Below are 15,315 nucleotides of genomic sequence, written 5' to 3' on the forward strand. Positions count from 1 at the left end.
CGTGTTCGTGCAGATGCACGGCAATAAGCCACCGTGTTCGTGCAGATGCACGGCAATAAGCCACCGTGTTCGTGCAGATGCACGGCAATAAGCCACCGTGTTCGTGCAGATGCACGGCAATAAGCCACCGTGTTCGTGCAGATGCACGGCAATAAGCCACCGTGTTCGTGCAGATGCATGGAAATAAGCCACTGCGGTGCATCTGGAGTTATGAGGGGCTATGCCCAGCTTTCCGGGTTTCTGTAAACACAAACATTGGCTTGTGATTGGCTGATCGTCCCATAGCGATGATTTGATTGGCTGAGCAAAGTACACATATTGAAGATAAAAGTCAGGGCAGGAAAGACGAGGACACAGATTGTGATTGGCCAGAATGAGATGATGTATGATGATAAGACCGCCCCTCACTTCACACGGGTGTGACTTTTAAAGATCCACAGTGTTTGGTGTGCATGTACCTCACCAGTCACTGTTGCACCACCACCCTATTCAAGCTAATCAATTCAACGATTGATTATTCAGATTATTATTGATTTCGGTGACACCTTTGAGTATTCTCATGTTGTCTTCTGCGCGCTAGTAAACCACTGGTCCAGCAGCGTCTTGCTGTAGTGGAGCTGCCAGCCATGCAGCGGCACAGCGACCGCCATCACCAGGCACATGACGATGCCCAGCACGTGGAAATAGGCCTCGTCGTGGCGGTGGAGCCACAGCGCCGCAGGGAACATCTCCATGGCGCCGTAGAGGAGCGGCGCCACGCTGAAGAACCCCACGCTGATCATGGAGAAGACCAGGCGCTTGGCGTCGTTGCGCGGCAGGGCCATGAAGCTGAGCGTTGTGGGAACGATGCTGAGGAGGTACAGGTACTTCCACTGGAACGGATCGGCCAGCGCATCGCGGTGGGACGTCTGGCTGGCGATCACCTGAGCCGCCACCAGCAGCCAGATCAGGACGTGGACCGCATTGAGCTTACGGATAGAGGACTTCAAGGCCACGCACGTCTGGTAGCGCGCGGCGACCCTCTCGCGGTGCTGGAAGTCACTGCCGTCTGTGCCCTTCACTCTGGGACCCGCTCGGGATGCCATGATGAGCGATATGGCCTTCTGTTCCAACCTGTGAGCCCAACACTGGTTACAGTTTAAGTCTGTTCCAACCTCTGAGCCCAACGCTGGTTACAGTTTAAGTCTGTTCCAACCTCTGAGCTCCACGCTGGTTACAGTTTAAGTCTGTTCCAACCTCTGAGCCCAACGCTGGTTACAGTTTAAGTCTGTTCCAACCTTTTAAGTCCCTAAGACAACACTAAACCATGTGGGCAGCCTGTGACATCAGTGACCTATGACGTATATGACTAAAACACAACGCAAAAGGACTGGTTGTCCGACTCTGGGAGTGGTGTCTGGCAGGAATGTAACCGAGATGTCAGTCCTGATGATTAAGAACAGTGGATCTGAAGAACCCTGTACAATGGTCAAAGCAGTTCTAATGTGAACATAGCCTGGGAAGTCGTGTCTTGGAGATATGCGAGGATGGACTTAAATACTTCTTGCTTCTGAACTCAAGGTGTGATGGCCACCCTTTATGTAGTGACTTGACTGGATCTTGTGACGACATTAGCATGATGTCAGGCTTGTCAGCTGCATTAGATGTCTCCATAAAATATGGAACTCTATAGATCAACCATGTCCAAATAGGTCTCTTAAATATTCCACCCACAAAAAAGAGGCTCAGGTGGCGACCGTGCCTTTGCTGTCGCAGCCCCTACACTGTGGAACAGAATTCCCCTCGCCGTTAGGTCTGCTCCCTCCGTTGAGTCCTTTAAATCACAACTGAAAATCTTTTTATATTCACAAGCCTTTCAATCCCCCACATGATCTTTAAGTGCCTGTTGTTTTAGTATTGACTGTCTTCTGCACTGTATGTATTTTACTGCATTGTATTGCATTGCATTGCATTGCACCATATTCTGACTTGTGAAGCACTTTGGTACAATGAGAGTTGTTTTAAATTAGCTAAATAATTTTAGTGAATTGGTGTCCTCACTTTTCTGTCCTCACTTTTTATCCTCAATGCGTACATTGCTCAGCCAATCAAATCATCGCTATGGGGTACACACAGACACACAAAGCTGGGCATAGGAGGGGCTAGTGCCCATCAAAAACGTGTGTGTGCTATTTACACTTAGCATATGATATCCATCCATATATGTGCATGAGGTTTATGTATATACGGGAAATGTGTTATAGGAGAGTATGTGGTGAGAACAGCTATGTTGTATGGTTTAGAGACAGTCACACACGAGGAAAATACAGGAAGCAAAGCTGGAGGTAGCAGAGACTAAAATATTTTGAGGTTCTCTCTGGGAGTGACGAAGATGGATAGGATCATCAGAGGGACAGCGCACGTTAGATGTTTTGGAGATTAATCCAGAATTTAATTGGACATGTACAGAGGAGGGATAGTAGTATATCTGTATAAGGATCGGATGCTGAGGTTGGAATTGCAAGGCCTTATAGAGGAAGGGAGATTAAGGTGGCGCTGGTGTCGGTGAGTCACAGACTGAATTGTTAATTTGTAGGCAAAGACATTTTTAGGCTCCTTTAATATTATTATATTATAACTTCCTTTACGATCAGTGCTGCTACTGTAGCAACATGTATCTTCCATAGCGTATCACACATACAGAACAGCAACTTATTATTACTTCCCTCCAAACAGACACACATGTCGTCACATCCCCCGAAGTCCCTCTCATTCGCTGGCACTTCCCAGAATGCAATACACCAGCAATCCGCAGCGGGCCGCTGCACTAAAACGTAGAATGTCGAGAGACATGTGGTGCGACGCCTCAGTCGACAGTGATGCTGATTTTCTTTTTTGTGTTATTTCATTCGGACTTTTCTTGCCTTTATTGATAGACCACAGTAGAGAGAGAGGAAATAGAGAGAGAGAGAGTTGGGGAGTGACTTACAGCAAAGGTCTGCCACTCCTATACACACACACACACACACACACACACACACACACACACACACACACACACACACACACAGGCACGCACTAGCCTACTTTAAATTCAAATGTGCCTGTTCACAATGATTTTCCTCTGCACTCTCACGTTGCTTGCTCCTTTGCGTTGACACTTTGTAAAGCTGTTTTGCAGTCCACCGGCGGCCATCACATTTTCCTTCCCATGTCACCCCTCTCTGCCTGTGACACAGAGAGGGGACCGCGAAAAAAAAGGTCAGGTCTTACGCACTTTCACCGCGCGCGTATCAGGAAAAATCGTTACCCTGCGGCCGCAGAGGTTTAAAAACAGAGGGCACAGCCAACACGAAGTGAGTCTCCCCGCTATATTGGGCTGTGTGGTGGAGTTTACTGTACTAGGGGGGAGAGAGAGAGAGAGAGAGAGAGAGAGAGACTTGGAGTGAGACATGATGAGTGCATTGCATGGCAGAGAAAGAATGGGAGACAAATAAAGAGGGAGAAAGAGTGTGTGAATGATAACCTTACCTCGCCACGCCACGCCCTGGAACACTGCCATGTTAATAGTTTCCACAAGGGCCGAGAGACCAGAGAAAGAGAGAGAGAGAGTGTGTCTGTGTGTATGTGTAGTGGAGGATACTTCCTGTGTGGCTTGATGGGTGCTGGCCACAGGATGGAGGAGGGAAGCCCAGCTGGATGCTGTGGAAGAAGTGATGAAAAGCACCCTCCTCTCTGCAAATACAAATTGTTTATGGTCTTACCAATGGGTTGGGGCTGGGTGGGTGCCCTCCTCCTCAGGTTGCTATGACAACGGGTCGGGGCTGGGTGGGTGCCCCCTTCAGGTTGCTGTGACAGCCCTGTAGCAGCTCAGCAAGGCTACCCCACAGTCACAGAGATGCCTAATTGGGCACAATAGTTAACTTTGTTAACGGGCCGTGTATTGCTTAGAACAGTGAGTTTCATGTCAAGGACCCCTAAACCGATAATTATTTATTTGGCAGCAGACCACCATCTGAAAATGTTTTGTGTTGGACACAACCTTTGACACGATCATGTTTCTGTTTTGACACTAATTAAGCAAGCAAGCCCATGGCCCAGTAGTAGAAATGCGGTGGAAATCCACGGAACAGAAAATGTATGTGAAGTTACATTTAACTCTGAGTTATTGACCTGTGAGGGTCCATTTAGAGCCCTGGTGGTCCCTGAACCCGATGTTGAGAACCAGTTGCTTAGAAAGACGCCTCATGTTTACAGAGAGTTCCTTTTTCACTACTTTGGAACTTTATGGACTGGTGATTTTACACATTATAATGTCAAAAGGCTCATGGAGAGTCACTGACACCCAATCAAGCCTGAGTGAGTGGCAGCTTGTTCATTGGCCATGCACAGGTGTGGGAGGCTATATAAGAAGAACTAGCTGCACTCATTCCCTGATGCATGCTCAGATCACCACAGGTCACCAAACCAAGTCCTCTGCCTCTCTGCCTTTCCTTTATTGTCAGCCTGGCTGCAGGTGGCCTTGCCTGTTCCCCACATTTTCAGTCACTATATCTGAACTGTTTCCGAGAGACAATCTTTCACATAAGGAAAGGACAAAGGAAAGTCTACCTCCTCTCCCTCTCCTTTCTTTTTCTTGTGAGTTTTTGACTCAGGGGTAGAGTGGCCGGATGGTAACCGCAAGGTTGCCAGTTTGAACCCGGGCTCCCCCAGAGTTAGTGTTGAAGTGTCCTTGAGCAAGACACTGAACCCCTAATTGCTCCTGATGTGCTGGTTGGTGCTTTCATGGTTTCCGCTGCCATCTGTGTGTGTGAATGGGTGAATGTATACTGCACAACCTATGTAAAGCGCCTTGGATAAAGGCGCTATATAAATGCACCATTTACCATTTATTACTATGCTGCTTTATTGTCTGAAGATAGCAGACCAAAAATACTTTTAGCCTACTCTTATGTATACCTGTCCACAAGAACCACCGTGAATCAATTTTCTTCTGTGCATTCTCGTGGCTTTAACCACAAGAACCACACGTTCTGTAGGAGTGGTGAGTCATGGAGCCTCTTACCTGGCCCACATCGGCCTGGTTTGGCCCTGTCAGTTCTGGTCCTGTTGGACCAAACCTGATCAGGATGAACTCTGCTTGCCAGCACTGGTGGAAAGTAACTAAGCGCATTTCCTCACATACTGTTACTTTAGTACAATGCTTTACTCAATATTTCTTTCCCCATTTTTCCATTATTATCCATTATTATGGAGGAAACTTTTATTGTTAAAAAACATACTGTTAACACCTTTTGTGAGTGTGTAGATTTTTGAAAGAAATCGTGAAATGGGCCATTTATAATGCATACTTTTTCTGAAGCACCACAACTATATAGTTATACCCTTGCATTTTTAGTCAAGTAAAACATTTTAATACAGGCCTTTTACTTTACTTATAATAATAACTTATAAATCAATAATTTGGCTTCATCATCCACATACAAACCTTTTACCATGTATTTGCAGCTGATATTCAATATGATGCACATTGCTGTGGAAATTCTTTCATGAGTTGGTGTAGGGATCGATGTAAATAGTATTGTCAAAAAAGGGTAAATAAAGAATATTGAAAACCATATAAATCAATATGACAAAATGTTTCTGTATTGATTGAGTGGGCCTACTTCTTGCACCAGTTGATTGCTAGCCTGCATGTCTTTCTACAGGGTTCCTGCCCAGACACAGACTAGACTGCAAACCCGCCAACTATAGAAATACATAGTGAGAATGAACCATGATAAATGACCAGTGGCTTTGTGAAGGCTTTCATGAGATGTCCCGCGTTATATACACATATTATAAACCACATGAACCAAAGCATCCCAAATCTGGGCATATGTCATAACATAATATGTGAACGCTCTGTGGAAATTCCACATGTATAAGCTCACAACAGGTCACAATGCAATGCATTGTGAAGAGGTTTGTGAAATGGGATACCGGATAAATAAGTTAAATTAGAAGTAATGATACAAAAATTAAATGAGCAGCCAAATTTGGAACTGGAACATGCATTTTCTTTCGTTTATTGTACATTATGAGAGAAGGGGAGACCAAACACGTTATAGAAATTATATTGCAACACAGCTTTAAGCTTTTTAACAAAGAAACCTTTTTGTTTTTACAAAAAACATATCACTTTAATCTAAATAGTAGTTGATCCGCACTCCCTCTGAAATGCGTCCTATTACAACAGAACACAATGCAGGATCAAGTGCTCTTAAGACGTGATTGTAAAGCAAAACCAGTAATCCACACTATACCCCCTTCTCCTCCCCTGCTCTCCCACCACCACTACACTGTAAAAACCCTGAGTGTTAACTTGGCTCTGAGAGTGTATCGATGCTGTCAGGCAGTAACCTCGTATCTCCATATTTTAACAAACAACGTTTGTTTTTATGAAGCAATTCACCATACGACAGTGTCAGACAAAGGCATAGCCATTGCATTGTGAGCTGGTAGCTGCTATTTTCACATTTTATTTGTATTTACGTATGTAATAATAATAATAAACGGTCTGCTTCCGTATGTCCCATGCCAGCATATGACGTCATATAATTTTGCTTCTAAGGGACATTGGTACATATCTTCATCACGTCATGGGACATACGCTTCGTAGCATGACGGAAAACATACCTGCACGGTCTGCTTCGTGCCAGCATATGACGTCATATCATATGCTGCTAAGGGACATACGCATCGTAGCACCTGACTGATAACATTACTTGCACGCTCTGCTTGCGCAAGTAATGATACAAAAGGAACAATATTGGGACATACGAGGTTTCCATCCGAAACCTTGTCGGTATAATCCGGTATAATCCAGAGTCAAAAGAACACTGAGGATTCTTACTGTGTACATACATGACATGCAGTGAATCATGGAGCCAGACTCTCCTGTCCTCAGGTGGTGAGATATGATTTCGGAGCCCGCGAGACAAAAACAAACTTTCTGGGGCCTGTAGCTGCTCCAAACCACCATAGGCCTCCGGCAGGTCGAGGTTAGGTCTCGGCTGGTACACACACAGCAAACTCCACAGTGGTGGAAGAAGGAGTACTCAGATTAGTTTTACTTAAGTAAAATAGCAATATCTCAATATAAATAAAACATATTTTGTCAAGTAAAAGGCCTGTCATCCATGAACTTGAAACTTGAAAGTAAAAGTACACACGTATTGGCATCAAAGCATACTTGTACCAAAGAAAAATGCAAAAATGTCTTCAAATTTTTTCAAACTTTTTTTTAGTTTTGTTTTTAATCGCAGCTCTACAGGAAAAGCTCACAACACGTCATGATGCAACATGTTGCCTCTGAGATGTAGAGGTAGTTACATACTAGTGAATAATATACTAGTGTGTAATGTATGACGTGTAGATATATTTTTTACAATACTGTTTGATATATTTGTATTAAAAGTAGATTCTGGAGTAGCCTATAAAGTATCCACAAACATTGTGCAGTAAATGTACTCAGTTACTTTCCACCACTGTGTTCCACTAACTCGTTGTGTGTAAAAACATACTTTATTTTTCTCCTTTCTTTCTTTCTTCTTTCTTTCTTCGCATTTTTTAACACAGAGGATTTAACTGCGTGGAACCCTGCAGTTTACTACACTACAGTGTAGTAAAATGCATGTTGAGGTGGCCCTTGCAAAACGGTGGCTTTTTGAGAAAAGCCTCGGCTTCAAATTCCCTCGGGGAGATCCGTGACCCCGGGCGCAACCGAGGCGCAACAGCGTTTCTCCGCCTATAGGGGGGGGAGAGGCGCTGCTGTGACACCCTTCCTTATAAGCGCTTTCAAACCAAAATTGCAAGGAGTATATTTAGTGTGAGTCAACATCTCCGGCTGAGAGCCCTATGCTTGAGTGAGAAAGCCGCAAGTGTCTTAAATGTCTTTATTGTGCAAAATATATAGAGAGGACAGTCGATTTTGAGTGACGTGCATAATGATCCCAGACTCTGAGTCTGTACTTTGCTTTGATGATAAGTAAGGGTTGTATTATGTAAATGTGACGTACCAGTGGTGTGTTGCGATGCCCACTTACAGTACAAGCTCGTAGATCTGCTATTTTTCAACAGATAAAGCATAACGTAATGCTTTAAAACAACCAACATGGGTTCCCGCCCAGAATGGCTTAATCACCACTCCTGCCCGTGGAACCTTGCAGCTGTGCTGCAGCTCCCAGGTGTGACCACACGACACACACACACACACACACACACACACACACACACACACACACACACACACACACACACAAGCGCACGCGCGCATTTCTGTTGCTGTAAAATATGAAAAGGCAGAGAGTTCATTGCTGACGACGTCCTCAGAGAACATGGATGGTATTGGCAAGCCTTTCAAGTGCACTAAATCTTGCAACAAAATACGTTTCACCCAAGGTTGGAATCAACTAGGGGCCTCCAAAGTTATCGCTTTAATATACAAAACAAAGTAAATAGAATGGGAGTGATTCGTGCATGGGGTTTCCGGTGCCAAAACCAAATCAGAACAGTAGTGTATATTGCTTTTTAAAACAAAATTGTTTGTGTTTGTGTTTGTGCATGCATGTGCCTGTACGTTTTATTTTATTTTTGAGTGGTGCAACCACTCCCTTACGGAGCTATGTGTGTGGCTGGGTGGGTGGCTGACTGGCTGGCTGGGTGCGTCTGAGCACGAAAACAGCATGGTTGTTTTTCACCACCTGTGCGCAACCTAACACACAGAAAACACACACGCACATATTAACTGTATATATGATGATTCCGGGTGTGACAGTACAGTACAGTACAGTACAGTACAGTACAGTACAGTACAGTACAGTACAGTACAGTACAGTACAGTACAGTACAGTACAGTACAGTACAGTACAGTACAGTACAGTACAGTACCAGCACCTTGACTGCGTTCCTGTGGGTCTGGAACGTCCACCCCCCCCCCCCCCCCCATCTTCACAACATTTTTTTTCAATATTTCAGAATCATGATTGTGTGATAAATCCGCCGAGTTTTATGTGGTGCAACATCACATTTATTTGGAACAAGGACGCTAGTCCACTGACAACAAAAGAAACAACCTGTATATGAATAATTGCTGCAGGCTCTGAATAAACAGTTGGTTGGCCAACATTCATTAATATTAATCTGGGGGTCCTTGATATGAAAACATATTAAAAAAAACATTAGGAAGCAAGCCCAAATAAGCAACTATACACAACAAGCCTAAAGTTGTTTAATATCAGCAAACATGGCAATACTGCTCAACAGGATAAACCTTTATATGGTGCTCCTATGGTGGGCGTGGGCAGAAATACAGTGAATAGGGGGAATGGAGAGGCATTCTGGGGTATTTTTGAGCCCTCCTATGTCCAGGTTTTGGTGTATGTGCAAACATTTTGTCCTACACAGACATCATATTCCCATTGACAATTTTATGTCATAGTGTAAACACAAACATTGCTTAAAGGAGAATTCCATGCTAGAAGGCTTTCTTACATTTCTTACCTTTCTTTGTAGTCGATACGTCCCCACCAAAGAGGTCCAGGTGTTTTTTTGTGCAAAAACTCCTTGGCTATTTCCCCTACCATAAGCCCTCAATGAATTGCATTGAATTGAATGGGAATTGAATGGGGCTATGGGGTGTTGTGCTAATTCGCCTATTTCCATCGAAATAAGTAGTAAAGTGTGCCGCTTGGGTTATTATTTACATTATGAAGAGAGGATATATACAAAACAATTATAATTTTGAGCGATGGAAATAAGCGAATTAGCACAACACCCCATAGCCCCATTCAATTCCCATTCAATGCAATTCATTTAGGGCTTATGGTAGGGGAAATTGCCAATAAGGAGCATTTGCACAAAATAACACCTGGACCGCTTTGATGGGGACGTAACAACTACAAAGAAAGGTAAGAAAGCCTTCTAGCATGGAATTCTCCTTTAACACAAACATTGATTTGTTGTGTATATATAGGAGGTTTTCAGCTCTCAGCTGATAAGAGCGCCCCTCACTTCACACAAGTGTGATTTTTTTATTTAAACTTTATTTAACCAGTATAAATCACACCTGTGTGAAATGAGGTGGTCACCAGACTATACCCGTTTGTCACCCGTCTCTCCAGTGGTCACCAGACTATACCCGGCTGTCACTCGTCTCTCCGGTGGTTTGATTGATTGATTGAAATATTTATTAACAGTTTGTAGAATTACAGTACATTTCAAGCACAAACTCAATACAAAGACTGTTAACATGTGAGTGGACGACCCAATTAAGCATTACACTTGTTTACAACAGGGTCCACATTGTTCAATTCATCAAAACATTTAGAGACATACAAAATGGTCACCAGACTATACCCGGTTGTCACATATTCTATTCCTATGAGTATCCTTAAGAATACCTACAAATACAATAAAAAACCTACAAAGAGATACAACCCTTTACAATAAGTAAATAAATATGAGCCTAACACAGAGGTCTGTCCGAACATGTGCAAATGTAGTAGGAGATTAGGTAGCTTTTTAAAAACATTTATCTGTGTAATTTCCGTCTGATAACGGGAAAAATGTATGTCAGCAACAATCACCCCTTTTCTACACCAACCAACAATCCGCGTTGAGTTCTTGTTTGGACGTTTATGAATGCAAGCTTACTTTCTGTTGCGTTTGAGAATAAATGTGTCAGACCACGTACACTCTGAACTTCCGTCACTCAATGTCCCACACTCTACATAAGCCCAGGGAATATAATGTTCCCCGGGAATCAAAGAGTGAATATTCAAATGGAACAGGTTGCATGAAAGTATTATAACGTGTTTGTAGATCACAGTGACTGAAACGTTTGCCTCATTTATTAACCCATTCTGGACGGGAACCCCCTGTTGGTGTTTTTTTTTTTTTTTTTTAAGATATTTTTTTGCGGCTTACGCCTTTTATTGATTTTTGAAGGGACAGACAGTAGGCTGACAGGAAACGGGAGAGAGATGGGGGGATGACATGCAGTAAAGGCCGTGTCGGGTCCGGGAGTCGAACCCGCGGCACACTGCGACTGGATTACCAGTCCGGTGCCCAGACCGTTACGCTACGGCCTGGGCCACCCCTGTTGGTGTTTTAACCATTATTTTAAACTTTATAGCTATTGGAAAATAGCAGATCTGCAACCTCATAGCGCGGCAGAGCTTGTAGATCTGCAATTCTTTGAGAAATCGTGAAAATGTGGCGCAAATCTTTGAATATGTATTATTTCAGAGCGAACGTTTTTAACTGAAACCTTTACTTCTGAGAGGTTCCTGGAACGACATATTTTCAGATGGGGGGTCGGTGGCCAATTACATATAATTTTTGGGGTCCTTGACATGAAATATTGATCACCACTGATACAGAAACATGAGGTATTTCAGAAAACTGTCTGGATTTAGAAGACTTTTTTTTAATTTATTTTTCAACATCAGGCCTAAAACCCATTTTGGGCAGGAACCCCTTTTGGTGTTTTAAACATTATGTTATAATTTTGCTATTGAAAAATATCAGATCTACAAGCTCAAACGAGCTTGTAGGTCTGCTATTTTTGAAAAAAAACGTGAAAATGTGGCGCAAATCCTGACGGAAAACTGTCAGGAAAACTGTCAGGATTTAGAAGACATTTTATACATTTCAACGTCGGGCCTAAATGGGTTAAAATGACATCACATTGCTAAACATATTCCCTCTCATCAATGTGTTGTTCCGGTAGGTAGAAGTCGACTGGTGTCAGCTCCACAGATGCCATGCTTCAAAGAGCACCAGAGCCCGAGCCATCAGAACCGGGCCTCCTGCTGTGAGCCCTGATGCCATGTAGGTTCATCTGAACAGCTACCCTAATGAATCCCATACCACTGATGGAGAGGAAGGTACACGATTTTGAACTTTCTGATGGTTCTTTTGTAATTTTTTTCCCAATACAAACAAAGAAAGGGTAACCTTTTGGTTGTACCCTTTGTGGAAAAAGCTTGTAAATATCTAAGACCCAAAACACTTTACCTGTACATGTTCAAATAAAGAGTGTCTTAAATCATGGCATAGTGGACAGAGGAAAACAAAATGAAACTCATCCGAGCTACAACTCCCAGGTCACAAAGAACACACACTAACAGATATACTCTAGTCAAGTGAGAGTGCAGAAGTGAAGATGGCAATGCCAGACATTTCTAATCATGTTGGCCTGTTTACAGTGGGGCTTTTATAGGCTTCTGGTTGACAGTCCAATAGCAGGCTTTTCCTTATTGACAAACAGCTGAACGGGGTCTCAGGGGATGCTGGGGATAGTGATGTATCCTGAGGTCAACGGGATTTCGGGTCTCTCAACATCATACCCCTCACTCATGCGACCCAGCCGGGAGTGATCAAGTCCCGACTTACGTCCCAGTAGCTACCCTCAATCAGTCCGATTAGGGAAAAACCAGGGCCACACAATCCGTTGGAACTACTCCAGAACTACTCTGCCAGGGCTGGGAGGTACACTTCTGGCGCATGGAGGGACTAGGCTCTGTGGGTTGTCTCCTGGCCGGGCCCCTCCTACACGAGGACCTGTGTGTGTGTGTGTGTGTGTGTGTGTGTGTGTGTGTGTGTGTGTGTGTGTGTGTGTGTGTGTGTGTGTGTGTGTGTGTGTGTGTGTGTGTGTGTGTGTGTGTGCGTGTGTGTGCGCGTGCGTGTGCGTGCGTGCGCGTGCGCGCGTGCGTATTCTTTCACAATACAGTATTTATTTTAGCCTTGAAGACTTTGCATGCGTTATATGTAGACAGATGGCAGGTCATTATTGATCTTTTATATTTAGCATTTATATTGTTTATGTTCATAGTTTCAACGTGTGGATATTCTGCTGTTAGACGGACGATACAGTAGGTTCTTAGTTTACTAACTGTATGATCCTAGACGACTGTTTCTTGTGTTGTTCTTGTGCTCAGTGTAAATCGTTCTGGATTAAGACCAGCGGCCATTACAATGCGGTACAGGATCCGCCTCTATATATCTATATCTATGTAGTCCAAGCAAACCCCCCGTCCACTTACATTGAGCTCAATTTCCCAGAAGCCCTAGCAGCCCAGATGATGACTTGATTTCCGGTTTCGTCATCATAGCGCCTTGACGGCCTTGTCATCAGGTCCCGGATAAATCCGCTGTTTCTTTTTAATTATTTTAAAACGGCGAATTAAACGCATTAAACAAAGCGGGAATGTCGTATTATACGCGCGGTGGAACCCTGGATTAAACAATTAGCGGCCGTCAAACTGTTGATCCATGCGCTCTTACAGTAACTGCAAGACCTACACATCATGTAACATGATGTGTACAGTATAGGTATAACATCATGTTATATCGTCCTTGTGTGGAAGAAACCTCTTATCTCCCTATTCTAAATGTTGGTGTTTTTTTCCGTAAATGAATGCCCTACTTGATCATACTACAGCATCACACAGAAGCATCATGTATAACCTCAAAACACCACGCAAAGCAATGTGTTTTGTGTCGTGTCTGCGCGCTGGTTGTGGTTGGCCAGTCTGGGCCAAATTCCGCGAAAATGTCCGGGCCGAATTATTGTTTCAGTCCAGCCCTTCTCATGGAAGGGCTGTGAGCAGTTCAGAAACCCGTCCACCAGTGACATCATCATTAGGCAGATTTATTTTTAAACAAGATTAAAAAAAGATAAACATTTAGATTTTTATTATCGTGAGAACGATTGCTTCCATTTTCGCAATGCAACTTTTCAGGAATAGAAAGCCTGCAGTTTCTATTAGCTTGGATTCCCCATTGATGATGTCACTGGTGAACGGGTTTCTGAACTGCCCACAGCTCTCCTATGAGACACAGACTGAGTAGAATTTATTTTTGCTATTTTATCATGATTATTAGTGAGGACCAATTATATGAAGAAAAGTGGTGAAGTGGTCCTATAAATGCTGCTGTTTTTCAGCCCCGTATGCACGCACGCACACACACACACACACACACACACACACACACAATCATTTATTTATGTCCACATAAGAGATACAAGCACACAAATATTTACAAGGTGCTGTACAGAATGCAATCAGCAAATCCTGGACAAATACCCACACACCCCTTCAGGGGTACAAGTAACAGTGTCTTCGCCATATTTGGCGGCTATCGGTAGTAGAAGAGATTGCACAGAATTGGTTGTTGGAAGCCTCTTACAACAAACCTATGTACATGTCCAAGGCTGCCAAAGATAAAGTCAAGTCAAAATCGTACAATTAGTCACACATGTTACCGCAGTGAAATTTGTTCTCCACATTCGACCCATCTCTTGGAGCGGTGAGCCACAGCGTGCGCCGCAGGGAGGCATTGTGTCCCATGTTTACAGTCTTTGGTATGACCCAGCAGGGGATCGAACCCCGAACTCCCAGTTTCAGGGCGGACACTCTAACCACAAGGCCACTGTCTGGTGTAAACACATGTAGATTGCATAGCCTAGCTCTATGATGGTCTGGAGGAGCGGCTGGTATTTAATTACTTTGGTCATAAAGGCTTCTTCTAAGCTAGAATCAAAGGTGCAGACCACTTCAAGAATGGAAATCTGTTATGTTCGCTTCATTGACAATAACAACATCTGGTGTATTAGCAGAGAGATGTGCAAAGATTTCATGGAAGGTTTGACACAGGAATGTTTGTACATTCTCACTATTCTGTCGTGGCGTGCTATGTAAAGCCATTTAGGCATAACAGACATTCAAAATGTGTGACATTTTCTGTAACAAGCCCTGTGGTGTGATGCAAGCAATGATGCTTGCATTTGTGTGCGTGCATGGGTGGAGGGAAACCAGAGGGAAAGGTTGAGTTTGTTGGGAAGGATCTGTAACCTGGCTTTTACTGTAAAGGTGTTGTTCTTGCCGATATCCAACAGGGTCAGCTGGGCACCCTTGGTGTCAACAGGTGAGTGTGTCCGCTGTAGGTCACTCACACACACACACACACACACACACACACACACACACACACACACACACACACACACACACACACACACACACACACACAGACACATGCACGCACACACACACACACACACACACACACACACACACACACACACACACACACACACACACACACACACACACACACACACACACACACATACACATACACACACACACACACACACACTACTGTTTGATAGAATCTCCGTTGAGAGAGATGTTATGATGACATTGGACGATTTGTGTAGGCCTACTGTGAAATTTCTTGTCCAGGAGATGTGAGTTATAGCTCTTACCAGCAGTTAGCTGCTTAGCA

The 15,315-nt window shown here is 43.8% G+C and overlaps 1 protein-coding gene across 1 annotated transcript; it reads right to left on the bottom strand.

Annotated features, from left to right (window-relative positions):
• Window positions 1-557: 557 nt before the first annotated feature.
• On the bottom strand, window positions 558-1,085 carry LOC310857194 (protein jagunal homolog 1-B-like; the record flags this gene model as incomplete). Its single annotated transcript, XM_083762804.1, has 1 exon — window positions 558-1,085. One exon carries the CDS (start codon window positions 1,083-1,085, stop codon window positions 558-560), a length of 528 nt encoding a protein of 175 aa, XP_083618930.1.
• Window positions 1,086-15,315: the final 14,230 nt, after the last annotated feature.

The sequence above is a fragment of the Protomyctophum parallelum genome (assembly GCF_964188405.1).
Source record: "Protomyctophum parallelum genome assembly, chromosome: 4".
In the NCBI taxonomy this organism is placed as follows: domain Eukaryota; kingdom Metazoa; phylum Chordata; class Actinopteri; order Myctophiformes; family Myctophidae; genus Protomyctophum; species Protomyctophum parallelum.